The sequence below is a fragment of the Neopsephotus bourkii genome, unplaced genomic scaffold, assembly GCF_033783945.1.
Source record: "Neopsephotus bourkii isolate Nb327-2 ecotype Australia unplaced genomic scaffold, CSIRO-AGI_Nbou_v1 NB_196, whole genome shotgun sequence".
Taxonomy (NCBI): Eukaryota; Metazoa; Chordata; class Aves; order Psittaciformes; family Psittacidae; genus Neopsephotus; species Neopsephotus bourkii.
The window spans coordinates 16,954,544-16,970,995 of NW_026900709.1; the positions used below are offsets into that span (position 1 = coordinate 16,954,544).

Sequence of the window (16,452 nt, forward strand, 5' to 3'; positions counted from 1 at the left end):
CCCACTGGAGAGGCTGCCTGCTGCTTACTGGGGGAAACCCTCCTCTGTGCCACAGTATTTGGCATCAGTTACCTGTGCAATTTAGTCCTTTGAAATCCCCAGCCCTCTGGGAGATGCTGGGAAGTCCAAAGTGCTCAGATGTGCCTGTAGTTAGCTCATGACTCCCTCTGCACATCAGCACCGGTTAGATTGTCCTGGTACTGCTGTTGCAATACTGCTGATTTTGATCAGAAATAAAGCCAGCCTTACAATTGTGATACAAATATATACAACTGCTACATTTTCACTTTGGAAAAAAATAGAGGCATGATGGAATAACACGCTTATTAGCACTACTCCAAAACAGAATGTGGAATGTTATATTAATGTGTATATTCTTGTGCCAATAAAGCCATGCTGTTATTTCTACCACAGAAAAGAAACTCACTGCCTATAAAGGCTTATGTTCAGAAAAAAGTGTTCCCTGGATCAAATTCAAAAACAGTTGCTACAGCTTTTCCACAGTTCTGCAGGGCACAAGTTTGGATACTGCATATGAAGTCTGCAAAAATCAAGGTAAGTAATTATTTTGTAGCTACAAAATATCATTGTGATACATATTATCTGAAATTACTGAAATCGTGGCACGAGTTTTCACTAGTGCAAGATGCTGATAGTGAAGTTCATAAGCCAACTACAAAGCTGGATGCTGTTTGCATTAAAAAAAAAAAAGGTCCTTTCCATCCAAAATATTGATTTCTGGAATAACACATAAAATTAGTTTTTCCCCTCAAACTTTTTTAAAATTATGTGAGAACAGTTTTGCATGAGCCTGAGCATTCTTGCATTAATTACAAATTTAAGAATTTATAATGTATAACCAGACTTTTCAAGTTTTTCACTTAAGGCTCATAATATTAACATTTTGAAATGCAGTATTACATTTCAATGGCATAGATTGTTTGAAAACTTGTTCTGTGTTTAATTTGTAGGATCAAATCTTCTAACTATTCAAGATGAAGACGAAAATGCCTTCATTTTGGAAGAATTGCACAGTTTTGGTTATTCTGTGCAAATGATTTGGTTGAACATCCTGCTTGTTACAGACAGTAGGTTTTGAATCTGTTCTGCATTTTGATCATTTTAATGCTACCATCTTCCTTTGAGATTTTGGGGTTTTTTGATGCTTATTACCCATTTATGATGTAGTAAAACCAGTCAAGCTTACTTGTAATCGTTACTTCTTAGTATACTGAATACTCAGTATGAATGTGTGCATGTGAATACCCTTATCTTAAAGATGGACTACAGGCTGTCTCATGTCAGATACATAGAATGTTTTTAAATCCTTCAAGTAAAATGATGAAATAATATAGTGGTCAAACAGACAAAATCCTGGCATTCTGTAATACAGTCTTCTTTTATGTGAGGGTAAGTCCAGCTGAAACAGATATTTATCAAAATGCTGTGATATTTTATAATGATTTATGACTTCTGCCTGTAGATGAGACAGTCTCCTGGTTTGATGGTTCTCCCTTAAACTACTCCAACTGGGGCATCAGGGAGCCTGAATTTGATCATCTCAAAGGGAATTTCTGCATCAGCCTGAGGACCACAGATGGTGTCTGGCAATTGTCTTCATGCAGAGAAAAAAAGGGATTTGTATGTAAAATGGATGCAGGTATGTGCTTCCATAAAAGAAGACAGTTGTGTCCTTATAACCATTGTTTTACATGTTCTTTGTTGCTTGTTTACTTGCTCTTAGTGTTCATGAATAATTCCATCCCTTGGTATTATTAAAAATAGAAAAAACCTAGGTGGGGTACCCTCCTTCTGAGGGACCTGGGCAGCCACGGTGTTATTGCTAACTGCAGTAGACTTGCTGTTGTATGGGTGAGCCATGTGCAAAGCATCAGGTTGACCTCCACAGACCCCGTATGATAGGAAAGCCACAAAGACACTGCATTAGTAGGAGTGCAAGTCTGTGAGAACTGGAGTGTTTCCAGAGCCCACCCCAAGTGCCTGAGTCACCGCTGGACACAATAGCTATCACCGCAGGCTTCTGCTCATGCATTTATACTTTAAAAAGTGGATAAGTACTGCTGCTCATCCTTGCATAAGTGTCAGTTAATATATCCTGACAAGTTTAAGGGATTTTAGGTAACAGATTAATCGTGTTTAACTTGGCCATTTGGAATCCTATTGACATGGGTCAAATTAAACAAAGAACAGTCTGCTCTTGTATGGTTTTAGATGGATTGTCTTCTCAGTATCAGTTCTACAGTGAGTATGTATGGTAACTTCTGTTATCTCTCTGGGCAATTTTATGATGGTTCTGGATTCTATTTCAGATATCGATGCAACAGAATCCTCTGAAAAAGGTAAGTTGTCTCTGTACTTTTTTTTCTTTATAAGAAGTAATAAAATATTTTGAGCTTGTATTTTGTGAGATAACATTTTTCGCTGTTAAAACTGTAATTGAAAATGTGTGACATATGGGGAGTAATAATATGTTTTCCATAAAACATCTATGTGTTTATATTTAGAATTATCTATTATAGCTATATTTTCTTCTGAACAATTTCTGTACTCCCTTTCAGCATCAGACCATGGACTTGTCGCTCTGGCTGTTCTCGTGACACTGGTGATGCTGGGTGCCATTTCCCTTTTTCTGTGGTGCCTCTACAAGCAGAATAACCAGCTCTTCCGCAGGATACTGTGGGTCAGAAATGCCTATTTGCCACAGATCAATGCTGATGTTCCTCCTTTGGAAGAAAGCATCCTCATTTCTGATTTTGAGAGAAGTGACAACAATTAACTGATCAGAATTCGCAAGCAGTCACATCTTCCATGCGAAACTCCATGATCTGCAGTGGTTTTCTCCTTCTTGGGAGTTTCCCCAGGGCACCCATATCCAGAGAAACTCTTGCAGTCATTCGTATGAATATCATAGGGGCTTCCTACCTTGGAGAGCTTTTGCTTTGTGTTAGGATAAAGTGAGGATGCAAGGCAGAACCATTGAGAAACTGCCTCTTTTGGAGCAAGCTGGGAACTGAAAATACTCCCACACTATAAACTTCCAACTGCTCATATGGGGCAGTCATGTCCGAGGCCTCAGAGCAGCAGGCATTCTCATGAAACTTTTTCCTTTGGGAACAATTGGGCTTTTGTTTTGTTTTATATGTTGCAGAATCTGCTCATGAGCCAGCATTGAAATCTGGCATTGAATTTAGGAACTCTGAAACATACCCCAAGGATTATGGGATAGATTTTATTTTGTTAATAGCCGTTCCTTCTGCAGAATGAGCAGTTACTTTTCAGAATGTGGATTCTTGCCAGGTGGATTTCCAAGCTTGCAGAGGGATGAAGTCACTTTTGAATTGAAGGTGCCAGAGTTTTGGTAGTTTGGCCCGTGGTACCTATTTCGTGTTATAAAACAAGTTAGTCTAGAGATATAATGGCATCTGGGCTTTGTCATCCCCAAGGTAATATATTCATTTGAGATGCATCCACTGCCCTGTTAAAATGTAACTGGGTGATATCTCACCTAGGTTATTTCAGAAATGGAATCCCATCAACCTCTTTTAAAGACACTTTGGGGCAGTATCTGTTTGAAGAAAAAGAACTGTTGCTGAAGTTATGGTAATAAGTTGCTTTACTGTTCACCTACAGTACTTCTGCAAGCAGCATTAATGTGTGCTCTTGTGAGACCCTGCTCTCAAAAGCTAAGGATGATATGTGGGGAAGCTCTTCCCAAAGGGTGCTGTATTCCTATAAGCTGATGTAGCAGACCCTCAGAAGGACACTTCACTTCCAGTGTTCATACTAAGGTGCTAACAAAGGAGGTAGGCTTAGATGACCAGTTGGTCTGCAGGCTGGTGGTTGTGAAGGACCCAGCTCAGGTCTCGGCAGTACCTCAGTTACAGCAGCCCAAGACAGCAGTGCTTACTCTCCATGGGACCACCCTCACCAACCCTTCACCCGCATCTCTTGGAAGTTCCTGGCAGGTTCTCAGGGATGTTACTTCTTGTTTTTATTACAGTGTGGAAAAACAGAAGGTTGGTCAGGACGAGCCATTTCAGAGAGGATTTACTGTGCCTTCAGTGGCCTCTGCGAGCTGCTGTGCAGGGCTGTGTTTGTTGTGGGGCTTGTTGGTTTGCTTCTTTTATGGTGACTCGTTCTAGCAATTTAGCAAGAGCCCTAACATGGAGGTACATCCCTCTGAACTAAGCGAGCAGCCAAGACCAGCTGAAATGTTTTTACACACGCTTTGTGCACATGCACAGGAATGTATGGCTGCCTTTCAGTTACGTTTCACATGGCCAATGCTAGAAACAAAAATTGCCTGTTCATGTTATGATTACGTATAAGGCTATTTTTAAAAAGTATTTAATACACAGAGTATTTCTGTGCCAGTTTACAGAACTGTTCAAAAATGTTGTCAGAGGCTGCAGATGGTTTTGATCCCAATATAATTTTCAGTTTACCGTTTTCTGTAACTTCTATGGGTGTAGCTATCACAAGTTTTTAACCTGAGGTTTTTCCATCGTATAAAATATAAACAGCTTTTCTGTGTATATTTTGGCTAATGGCTTGACACCATACATTAGTATTCAGTAATGTTTTAAAGGTTTGGGTTTAGTCATCTAGATTTGTCTATGGGGCTGTTTTTATATGAAGTCTCTCATTAGAGTTTGTGGGCTGAAACTTTTGAGTACAGTTGCCAGATCATCTGCAGTTTGTATGTATGAGCTGTGATAGCTTCTTTACCACCAAGAGAAGAAAAAAGGTTGTGACCGTTTCCCCCTTCCCCATGAGAATTTCACCTGTTTATACTACAGTTGGAGGAACTTAAACCAACAAATCCTGTTCTTCCCATTCACTGACTAGCGTGTGAGTGCTGCCTTCTCACAGTATGGCAAGCAGAGTGGCTTGCAGGATGGGTTTTGTTTGCTAGAGTAAGCTGTGTTTTCTCCAAGGATGTGTATTCATCAGGCTACAGTGTTGTTACTAGTTATGCAGGCTCTTGTCAGATTTTGATGTGGTTAATGAAAGTGTATATTCTTTTTCACAAAACTTGACATAGGCATTTTATCAATTTTCCTTGAGGAATGTTGTAATCAGTTGAATATGAATGTTTGAAGGGCAGTGGCATAATAAATAACCCTAACCTCAGAATAGTGATCGTTGATTAATATTAACTCTGATGTAGGTTACCTTTCATTAAGGGAAAAATAGTTCAAGCAGTATTTTCTCACTACTTTGAAATGGTTTTGAGGAAACAGACCCTTAAATATTTATTTTTAAATCTGTCTTCATTGAACTTTTATAATTGCAGGTATTATTCACTCAAGAATGTAACTGTTGATTGCTTCCTAGTGTTTGTTCTGGGTTTTGTTACCCATCTTTTGTTTTCCCTTAATCAGAGGTCTCCTGTACTGTTCCTGGTGAGAGTATGTGGTGACTATGGTTTCACTGCTGACCTTGATGACACTGGCAGTGAGTTTCACTGTATTATTTCAGCTGGAAAATTAAAGTGTCCTTAATAAATTTGTGTGCTGTAATTTTCTTGACTCTTCCCCCAGCTTTAATTGGCTGCAGGCTGTAGTGTCTCATAGTAGCAGCAGTCCCCAAGCTTCACACCAGTTCATCCTCGTAGAAGAGGAACAGCTTGCACCAGCCTCCTTTCTTACTATGTGGCTGAACATAGATCTGGGCATTGCAAACTGTCTCCACATGTGGTGGTCTCAGTGTATAGTGGCCTCAGTGTTTCCCAAGGCATGGACAAAGATGTCCCAGAACGTGTGTGCAGGAGGTGCTGGGAGGAGGAAGGAGCCACAGCATCATCAGTAAGGATGAAGGATTAGAAGCATGATGCTGGCACACAGATATTCTCCCAGCCTACTGCCTGTCCCCAGCAGCCCTGGGAGCTGGGGCCATTAGGGATGAGTGATGGGCTTTAGGGATATTCCTGCTGGACTGTAGAGGCTGTGCTGTGTGGGAGCTTCTTGTCCCTGCCACAAACAAGGTAGAAATGCATGGACTGTAGCGCAGTAGCTTCCATGGCTAGCACCAAAGGGTTCACCAGAGCCTGAGCAGGTAAATGAATGTTGCATTTTCTTGTGCCATGCCAGCTCCTTTGACAGAGTTTACTGAAAGGAAAGTGTTGGATATTTTTGTACCACTTGGGGAATGGAAGGGTATCTCCACCAGAGGTAGATGCATTCAGGTGAACATATGACAAACTTTGTCTACCAGACGCTGGGGTCTGGAAAAAAATCCATGTGCTTAATTTCTGCAAAATCCATTCCAGGAGAAAATTTGCCTCCTGGTCCTTTTAGCAGTACTTGCAGCATGTTTCTGACAGAAGGAGATGCCTCATGCAGCTGTCACATTCCAGCCGGATGGGAGTCTGCAATGGGAACATATGTACCCTAGAGATGTCCAGCATGGACGGGGAGAGCAAAGGGCACAAGGCTGTAAGTGGGCAATGTGACCTTCAAACAAAGCCCCTTCCAGCTGTGCCTCTCCTGGGTGCAGTGCTGCCCTTTGTCCAGGGATCCTCCTCTCTTCTGCTCTCCTCCTCCCTTCCTTTACCTTCACACACACTTCTGTGGTTGGATCATGATAAGAGAGGAGCCATGGGGCTGCTTGGAATCTGTGGAGTGCAGTCTGGAAGGTGTGCAGGGAAAAGGTAGGGGTTTCCATGCTCTGTGAGACTCGACTAGCCCTGGTTCCCAGGGCACTGTTGCACAAATTCCTGTTTAATTTAGCCTCCTGCTTTTTTCTTTCATCATGTTGCCCTTCCATTAGTGTAGTAACAGGCATCCTCAGTATCTTGTAATAATAAAACTCACTGTGATGAAATCTGTGGCATGCTTTTCCTCCAGGGCATTTAGAATGTTTTGCTTAAAAGCTAAATTGCATGCATTCAGCAATGGGGCTCTAAATCCTCAGCTTAAAAAATAATAAATGTATATATATATATATATAAAGCACCTCTTCTTGAGCTATAATAATAATATAATATTTCCGTTGGTAATAAGTGGAATGTTGGTTTTAAATCCCCCAGGCCAGCGCTGATCTACTGCAATCTGATGCAGCCCTCGTGTAGATGACTGTCAGGAGTAAATTCACAGGATTTACGGTGCTCTGAGATGGTAACTATGTTCTGAATTAAAGTTGATCTTGGGGCTTGGAAACACAGTCTCGGTTTGGCCAGTAGATGGCACTGGAACACACAGAGCTGGCAAAATGGGCTGTGCGAGAGTAAGAATCAGGGAGCTGCTCCGGGTCCTTTGGAAGTTCTAATTAAATGAGCAGCAAAGCTCCCAATTTACGGGACTGCAAATATCAGTGTCAGCTCTTAGCCATAGCTGGAACACTGCTAAGCTGTGTTAAAACAGCTCTCCAAGTCTCAGGGTTCGTTCTCAACAACTTTAAGGGGATGCATTGAAATGCTCTGATTGGAATAATGCAGGTCTTTACGTTGATCTGTGGCTTTTTCTTTTGTTTGGTGAGTGATGGGAAAATCCACTTGGGTTCCTGAGTAGTAAAAAATAAGTAAGTGTATCCTTGAGGTATGTTTTCGTTCTGATCCCTTTGCTGGAAAGGTAATTCATAGGAAATGCTCCAGCCAGGTCCCTGGGTTTGGTAAATGGATTTGGTTTAGCGTTTTATTCCTTGACTGTAGCAGTGCAGGCCTTTACTTACTAATTTACACGGGAAAAAGAAAATGAAGACATAGAAATTGAATTATTATACATTTTAGACATCCATTCCATAAGTAAACATTCCACAGCATTGTTGAAAGCAGATTCATTTTCTCCTCTCAATTTATTCTGTAAAGTGCTTAGTGTGTAAGAGTTGCTGATCCCTTTCTATAGCCATTATCTTTATGCAGGATGACTATGATTTGGATTCCGATTAATATAAATTTAAGCATAAAAAAAGGATGTTGAGAATCATTTTGGAATAAAGCCTCACTTCAAGGTCCTAGTTTTTATAATGTTACACCCTTATACTGCAGCTCTTCTTGACCTTCCCAATTTTCCTGTGATGAAGCAACCGCAGTTGTCAAAGGAAGTGTACTAGACCCAGCCTGCCACAGTGCTTGCAAGTAACACCACGATAATTTGTAACTACTGAAGCGGTTCTCAACTGCAGTCATTTCCAAAAGTGTGCAGTTAGGTAATAGCAAAAGCACTTCTACTACCGTTTCCTTTATTTTTGATGCTTATTTTTGTTCCTTGGCTTGTTACTGTTGTAAGAAATCCTAACGTTTTCTTAACCTCAGCCTACAGACTGTATCTCTACCGCTGTTCTCAGAAATAAATGCTTCAAAACATAGTTTTAGTGGCAACAGCTAGAACTATAGATTGAAATGTGTAGTGGGCTAAAAGTCATTCTTCTCTGCATGCTAGTAGGGAAAGATTCTTTCTCTGAATCACACACATAAAGGCCTAACAACCTGCATGCCACAGAGGCAGCCAGTGTGCAGCTAATGGTGGCAGTCACTGGGTGGTTGAAGGCCATCTACCACTACTGGGTTGGCTGGTAGAATGCAGCCGCTGGGTCAATGTCTCAGAATATACACTGGAAAACAAAAATTATCCCTGTATCTTCTCAGATTTTTATAGATGGATGTTCATCTTAAAAAATAAACACTGTACAAAAAATCCTCTGTATTTTACAGAAAAGTAGTCCATCAAGTACTTTTGTAAAGCTATTTATTCAGGTCATTTATTCTGAAGCATGATCTTAGGCCATTGAACTGATCCATAACCTGATTAAACCTGCTTTTCCACTTCTTCCTGTCCTAAACTTTGTGTGTGTTGTAGGTGAGAAGCCCTTGCTGGAAACCAAAAGCAAGCTTGCATGGTGCTGATAAAAGGCAGGCTCGATCTCCTCAGCAGCTTTGGGCTGCATAGCTTCACCATGATGGATGCGGGACTCCATCCCAGATCTTGATGCTTCCAGGTTCATTCAGGTATGCAAGCAGAATCTCTAACATTGGACACTGCCAATAAGCTGGAGTACGTAAACTTTTAAGATAAAGTAAAAGAATATTCGAAGTCATGTAAGGCTTCATTTGTTATGGTCCTAGCACAGGTTACCCATAATTCTGCTTTATCTGTACAATTTTCTTTTGGGACATTTCCTCTGATCCTAACAGGTTTAGCTATTATATATCTGAAATCTGTCACCTACCTAAATGCTTACATGACCTAGACATTATATATTATGCTATTTAATATTCAAGAACATGGGAGGGATTCTTTCTGAAAAGGGAAGAAGGTGTTGTTTCTGCTGCCACATATCACATCCTGGTATTCCTGTATTCCTGTGGGATGACAACTGTTGCGAGGCAAATTAATTGCTTAATTATTGTTTCAAAAACGAACATTGAAGATGGAGTTGTACATATGCGACACATTGTTACTATAAAAAAAGAAAGGTTCTCTTCAGTTAAACGTGGAAATGCATCAGAACAGCTTCAGTAGGCTTTCCATCTGGAAAGAACAAATTAATAGAATACCTACTGAAACAGCAGCTGCTTTACCCTTTAAAATAGCTGTAGTATAAATAGCAGAGTGGCTTCTCCCCACACACCATACCCAGGAATGCGGCTGATATTGCTTTCACTGCTGCAGGTTTCTGGAGTGCCTTGCCCCACTGAACACAGCACCTCAAAACCAAAAGGACACATGCAAAGAAGGAACTCTAATTTTAGTTCTGTTTTCCCCCAGAGAATTCACAGATGCAGGTGATGGGGCACCTGATGACCTGTTCATGTGGATTGTACTTTGAAGTTGTCTCTGAGATGTACCTTTGGGTGGTCCAGTTGCCTTAGCAGGTCTGGAGCTGGATCCCAGTTGGGGATAGCCGCCCGGGAGAAGCAGCAGCTCTTGCAGGAGAGAGCGATGTCCCAGGCTCCTCCTTCCTCCTCCTTTGTGACACTTAGTGGAAGCAGCAACTTCCTGCACAGCAGCTGCTCAGTTCAAAGCTCTCAGGTATGACTGACTTACAGGGCAGCTTTTGGCAGACTTACAAATAACTGTTCCTAGTTCCATGTGAGTCTGCTGGAGTGTGTCTGTGGCCAAATCTGGTTCAGGAGCTGCTGGATGGACTGTAAGGCCCATGACATTCAAAGCAAAGCCCTAAGTTATGAGAAAGGGCAGGAATGGTTGCCCTCAGTACTACCAGGATCATAAAATCATTAAAAATTTCTTTCTTGAAGTTAGATGCATTTAATCCATTTGCATAATAACATCAAAAAGAAGAAAATTAATTCTGACATGGACATTATTCAACATTTATGGATATGGTATTTAAATAGAGCTCTAATACAGCTAGGAGGTTTTGTGTCTCCCTCTGGAGACAGAGGAACATTCAGTAGATGCTGAAAAAAGCTCACACTGGAACATGATACCAAACACACGGACACCCAAAACAAATGCAAGGCTTAACCTAAGGCGCACAGTGCTATATCAGTGCTAGTGTATTGTTTTTATGACTGCATTTTAAAGCAGTCGTTCTTCTGATCCACGCTAACTGCTGGGAAAGGAAAATAAAGCTTACTTGGACAATAATAAGATTTTCTGGCTGGAGGCCAAAACTTCACAAGAGAATACTGAAGCATAAATAGGCTTTGTTTGACGTCTTTGTTTCTGATAGATGTTGAGTGAATTCAGGAGGATGACAGCACTTTGAACAAAACCAGCTGGGGGAAGTCAGTTCACTATTTATTAACCCTCTAGAGAAGAGATTGAATTGGAAACCAGCATACAAAACATTCTGGGAAAATGTAAAAGGTAATGTGGATCTCTCTGGAAAATAAATGCCTGTTCTGTGGCTCGTACTTTATGCAGAAAGGGAGGAGATAATTTGCAGTATATAACTGAATTTAAGATGGATAACAATTCAGTCTTAGACTCATTTTCTCCCTGTAGTAGGATTCAGCAGTTCTGAAGCAGAAATAAGTCAAACACCAAAGGAATCATGAGAAATTATACATTTATAGTGATATAAATCATGGGCGGGGGGGGGGGGGAAGACTGTGTCTGCCTCTTGACCACTTTGCAATAAGGAAAAATGGATTTTCAAAGCTCTAAAGAGGAGAGGAGCACCAAGCTGCAGACTTGCCTTAGAAAATATTGTTCAAAAGCTACTGTGGTAAATATTCAGAACCCTAATGTAAACATATAAATCACAAGAAGGTGGGTGGAGGGAAAGCATAATAATCTTTGGAAAGTAGATTCTGCTGTTACATATTTACATCTTACTCTACCTGGATGCTCTAATCCTTACACTTCAACCTGGACAGAGAGGTGACTATGTAGTCCGTACAGGTATTTTTCTTAAGTGCTTTAGGGATAGAAGAAAGGAAGCATTAGGTATGGGCATTACCCTGAATTCCAGTGCAGTTCAGTGTTTAACTTGTGGCCAGTCTTAGCTATAATTATATTGTGACATGGAAACAGAAAAAAAAAAAAAAAGTAGATTAAAGCGAAAAAAAAACCTGGTACAAAAAAATACCAACAAAAACCTAACCCAACCCGGGGGGGAAAGAAATAAAAAAGAACCAGCAAAACCCCACCAAACACAACTCAAAAGATGGGAGAAGAAAAGAAATTTAGGAACAAGTTTCACCATTTGCTTAACGTTGGAATTCTTTTCCTGGTTGATACGTTGGTTGCAGCACAGAGACATCTGCTGTTAGCAAGTGCCAAAATAGACATAGCAGAATGCATTATTTAAAACAAATAGATCATGTGGGATGCCAAACTGATTTTTGTTTTCTTCCCCATAATTCAGTGTGTAGTCATTTTAGGTGTCAGGCTGTTAGAGAAAAATGTTACTGTTAGGCAACCTTTTTAAAGCTGAGTTGCTTGACAATTAATTTCCTACCAGAGGTGTGGCAGGAGGCTTGGAACTAGATGATCTTTAAAGTCTCTTCCAACCCAAACCATTCTGTGATTCTGTGTGCATATTTTTGACTTTGTAATGCTGTAGGTGGTATTACAAGGTCCGCTAAAGTCCTATCCAGTAGCCTATACGGTAGCTAGCAAAAGTCCATTCTCCGATTACTTGCAGCTCTCTTTAGTTATTTTGATGTAACTCATGTGTATGTGTACTGGCAGATATTAGAAATGATGAACTGGAGTAATTACAATGTGTGCCATTTCCAGAATGCTGCAATAGTTTCCTGTCCCTTCCAGGACTTATTTAAATTGCAACTAGTTATGTAAAATGAACACTTACAGTACTTGTGACCAAAAACATTAAACTTGAGCACCTCGCGGTGACCATGAATGACGGTCTTAGTATGTTACCAGGCACTTCAAGATCAGAGGGGAAAGCTGCATATTTGCACAGGAATTCCTGCAAAAGGGACCCAGCCCCTCCTGCTGAAGCACCAGTTGTGTGAGATGCTTCAATCGTGGGTCCTGCTGCTTTCATCCTGCCCTTGTGAGAAAAAGAAACAAACTTCCAACGAAGCAAACAAATGTAATGGGTGAAATATTCAAGATATGAGGGCATGCATTGCTGTTTCCATGCTTAGGCAATTATGATACTAATAACAAACAAGTAGCCAAATGACATCAGAGCAATGGTCAGTCACTGAATCCATGAATCAACCAGTCTTTATTCCTGTATCTCAGAGAAGAGCTGGGCAAAAAGAAAAGAGAAGCTGTGCATTTTACTGTTGTGCTGTTTGGTGGCAGGTACAGGCAAAAGCCTCTGTTTCCTGGCTTTACTACTATGGCTATTTCATGTTGACCAACTCACCTGTTTTTTGCTTTGAGTATTCCCCCTGTGTCTTCTAGGGAGAATGATTGCCAAGTACTATGCAAGTTGCAAACACATCTTGTTAGTAAGGGGAACCCCTTTTGCATGAAGTACCTTATTCCATCACTGTTTTCAGACTGCTTCTGAAGGCAAACAGATACATGTTATGCCAGAAAACTGTTGGCAAAATTTAATTTCCAAAGTGGGATTTTTTTCCCAACTAAACTTCATATAACTTTTGTTCTCAGTTCAGGCTAATAGTAGTAACAGGAAGGACCTAAAATGACAATGTCATGAAATGGATAAACTAAGTCTATTTTCAGTTATGTATTGGGTTAAAAAATGTGAGATCACCACCCCAAGATGTTTCATTACAGCGTTGTTATGGTGTTATATTAGAGCATTAGCAATCTTTCAAAAACCATGGTATTGTTTATAAAAGTAAAGTAATTGAAGGCAACTTCTGTTTAAAGGGATCTCTAGCACTGTGTTTGTGTTTGCTCATGCTTTCTTTTTATGTCCAACCTTTGCATTTAAACATGTGTTAAATGCATAAAATATGCTCTGACTTGGAGTATCCACTAACTTTTGCTTTTAAAGTCAAGATTCTTGGCTTCACTTCTTGTTCCTATTTTGCCTGTTGTGTCCTCTCTGGCAGGGCTTGTAGCTATAAAAGTGTGTGGGAGTAAAGGTTAAAGATAAATGCTAGATTTAACAAATAGAGTTATTGTTGCCATAAGGATTCCCTTCTAAAGTTAGTGGTTGCATCACTAAGTTAATGTTAAAATCAGTATACCTTTAGCACTTTGTCTTTCTAAAGAGTACAGGTTGTCAAGTCAAGAACTAGTTTCAGAAGGGGAACAGTCTAACTGTGGCCTCTACACTAGTAAACATTCAACAAGAAATAATGAGAATGTGAGTGAAACTGTGCTCCAGTAGTAATAGTACTCATTTGCGGGGAAAGTAAGAGGGAGACCTAAATTCCACTTTGTGCTCAAAGAAATATTTCAGTGCTTAGAATAAAGCAGATCAGCTCCAAAAGGAGACACTGAGAACTTGTTCTGGCCTGGTAGTTACTGAATTAAGAACAGATTCAGCTTGAACACAGCTGATGATCTCTATAATATATGTTTTTCACAGAGATGATCTTGAATGACCAAATCCTGAAGGGTTTATAGCTTGAAGTCTACTCTGAAGTTTTGTCTAGAAGCTTATTAATGGTTAGTGCATGTGCGGAGCACTGCTGATCTCAGTCATAAGGGATCTGTACTGTTATGTACTATCTTCATCTTCTTCATTCTCCCTCATACATTCTGCGTCAAGCACATGAAAACAACTCACCAGCAGTACTTGTGCAGTGATGAAAAGCTGATGGCAATACTCTCATAGACTGTCCCTGATTTACCTTTGGTGTCAAGCACAGAGAGGAGTTCTATAAACTCATTTGTATGCACTGTCCACCCACAAACTTTATCTTGAGTTGCACGAGTGTTGAGTCACAGACAGGTAGTTCTTGTTCAAATCCCAGCTTCATGTGGGTAATAACAAAAGTTATTTCAGTCTCACACTCAGAAATAACAAGAGTAAGGTACAAATAATGTCTTTACAACAAAGCCCACTCACTTCAGTAGAAAAACGTGAACAGCAAGTTCCAGTTAGGAGTGCCTGCTGATTTGTTCACCCAGTAGGAGTTTTCCTCTGGATCAAGAAATTCCATGGTGGACCACATCAGCCAGACCATTCTTGTCTGCATGCTTGCTGACCTTGTAAAAAAAAACTGCCTAGAGGCTGAGATGGTAAATACTGCATTTATAAAAGATGTGTTGATGCTGCCCAGATAGATCACACTCATCTGGATGCACACTAATTCTATCCTTGAACACAGCTTTTCTGCTTTGCCTGACACTGATGTTAGGCTTACCAGCCTTTAGTGTTTTCCATCCTGTCCCCTCATTTCCACCCTGAAATCTTTTTTTTTAGGGGTCAGTGTCACATTGCCACCCTCCAGCCTCCCAGCACAGAGAGAGCTTAAAGAGAAAGGTAGAGCTATTAGTAGGTCTGTTATTTCAACCTTATTACAGCCTTTCACAATTAGCACATTTCAGGCAGAGTCTCTGCAGACTCCCTCAGAAAGAAGGGTTCAAGTATGTGGTTTGCCTGTTTATTCCAGTGTCCACATTCAAATACATTGTTTAGCTTCTCTGGAAATGTTTTGGCCTCTCCTTTTTTTCACTCTACAGTTGTCATTTGTGCCATCAGACTCCAGTGGGCTTCTTGGTCTTGATGTGTCTAAGGAATGATTTAATATTAGCCTGGATTCCATTTGTTAGCTGCTGATCACACTATTGTTCTTTTGCTGTGCATTCCTTTAATATGTTGGTTTATGAATCTTTCTGTGGTTTTTATTTTGAGATGACTTAAACTTCTTGTTTCTAATAATCTACCCAGTGGTGAGATTATCCGTGCTCATTTCCTTTTCCCAGTTCTCAAAACTTTTGCAGATGGCATACACTGATGCTGTGCTGTGCATCCCTCATCAAATTCAGCTCCACCTTTTAGAACTTACCGTTTCTAGTTCTCCTTTTTGTTTCTTCTTCACAAGCTTCCTCATTTCTATGTCTCCTTCTTTTGAAACTACACGTAACTGCTGTGAATGTTTGAACTTTGTCAAGCCTGTGGGAATTTTAAATACTAACACAGGAACAGCAACTGTAAACAGAAGATGTAGGACATGATTTTCCATGTTGGTGAGGACCAAATGAAGGGCTGCATCTCTTCAGTGGCCTCCCTGTCTCACTACTCCATGAAGCAGTATTGACGGAGTCAAATGTAGTCTGTGTTACATTCCAATGCTGCCGTGTCCTGACAACACAGGGATTATCTGAAGTACAGCTTTCGTTGTATTCCCCACACTCTTTGCCTTTTTTGCCCATGTGCCTCTCTCAACATACCCATTCTGTCCTTCTGGTCAGGCAGGCAGTCTGCAGACTCAGTACTACAGATGCTTAAAGATGGCATTTTGGTCTATGTAGATTCTGTGTCAACTGCTGGTTCCCTACTTTTCTAATTTGATTTGGTTGTAAGATCTCTTTAATAAATTTCACTACTCCATCACCAGTAGAGGTGACTTTTATATTTTCTATATAGTTTATGTTCTGGTATGGTGATGTCTTACATATGTCTAGGATGTCACTCTCTTTGCATAAGACTAGACACTTGATTTCCATCAATTTATTATTTGGCTTTTTAGCATACGTGTAGAAGTATGTGTGTTGCAATGTTTGTTTCCTTCATCTCCCATTTGAAAGGCACTTTGGTTTCCATTCCTTATTTCTGCGCTCTGGCCTCTCCTGCACCTAAAAAGACACAATTTCCAAGCCTCGGCTGATTGCATGGGGAACAGTGTGTTCCCTACACCTGCTGCTCTTCAGTTCATAGCTTAATCAATCACAACCTTTAAATGCCAGCAGTTTAGCCCCCAAGGAGTCCACTCTTTTCACACAGGCTCTTTTAATCTCAGAAGCGCTCCCGAGTCCAAATCAATCCAAAATTTTGTTCTTTGTAACATCCTTTAAGCTGCATATTGAAAGTTTGCCCCTTTCTGGTCACACAAAAGGCAGTGAAAGCATTTTGGAGCATGCCATTGGAGAAGGTCTTGTCTTCATCTTCCCTTCAACAAGC

At 40.5% G+C, this 16,452-nt stretch overlaps 1 protein-coding gene across 4 annotated transcripts in view; it reads left to right on the forward strand.

Moving 5' to 3' along the window:
- The window catches only part of ITGB6 (integrin subunit beta 6), a 98,374-nt gene that overhangs the window by 70,463 nt on the left and 11,459 nt on the right, over positions 1–16,452 (forward strand). For 2 of the 4 annotated variants that reach the window (XM_061344186.1, XM_061344187.1), the window contains exons 26-30: positions 415–555; positions 972–1,088; positions 1,484–1,660; positions 2,331–2,360; positions 2,580–5,529. The exons of the other annotated variants lie outside the window; for them this stretch is intronic. In XM_061344186.1, coding sequence (XP_061200170.1) covers positions 415–555; positions 972–1,088; positions 1,484–1,660; positions 2,331–2,360; positions 2,580–2,797 — 683 coding nt within the window. In that variant the 3' untranslated portion in view covers positions 2,798–5,529. Of the gene's footprint in view, positions 1–414; positions 556–971; positions 1,089–1,483; positions 1,661–2,330; positions 2,361–2,579; positions 5,530–16,452 lie in introns of those variants that run through there. 4 annotated transcript variants of the gene reach the window in all.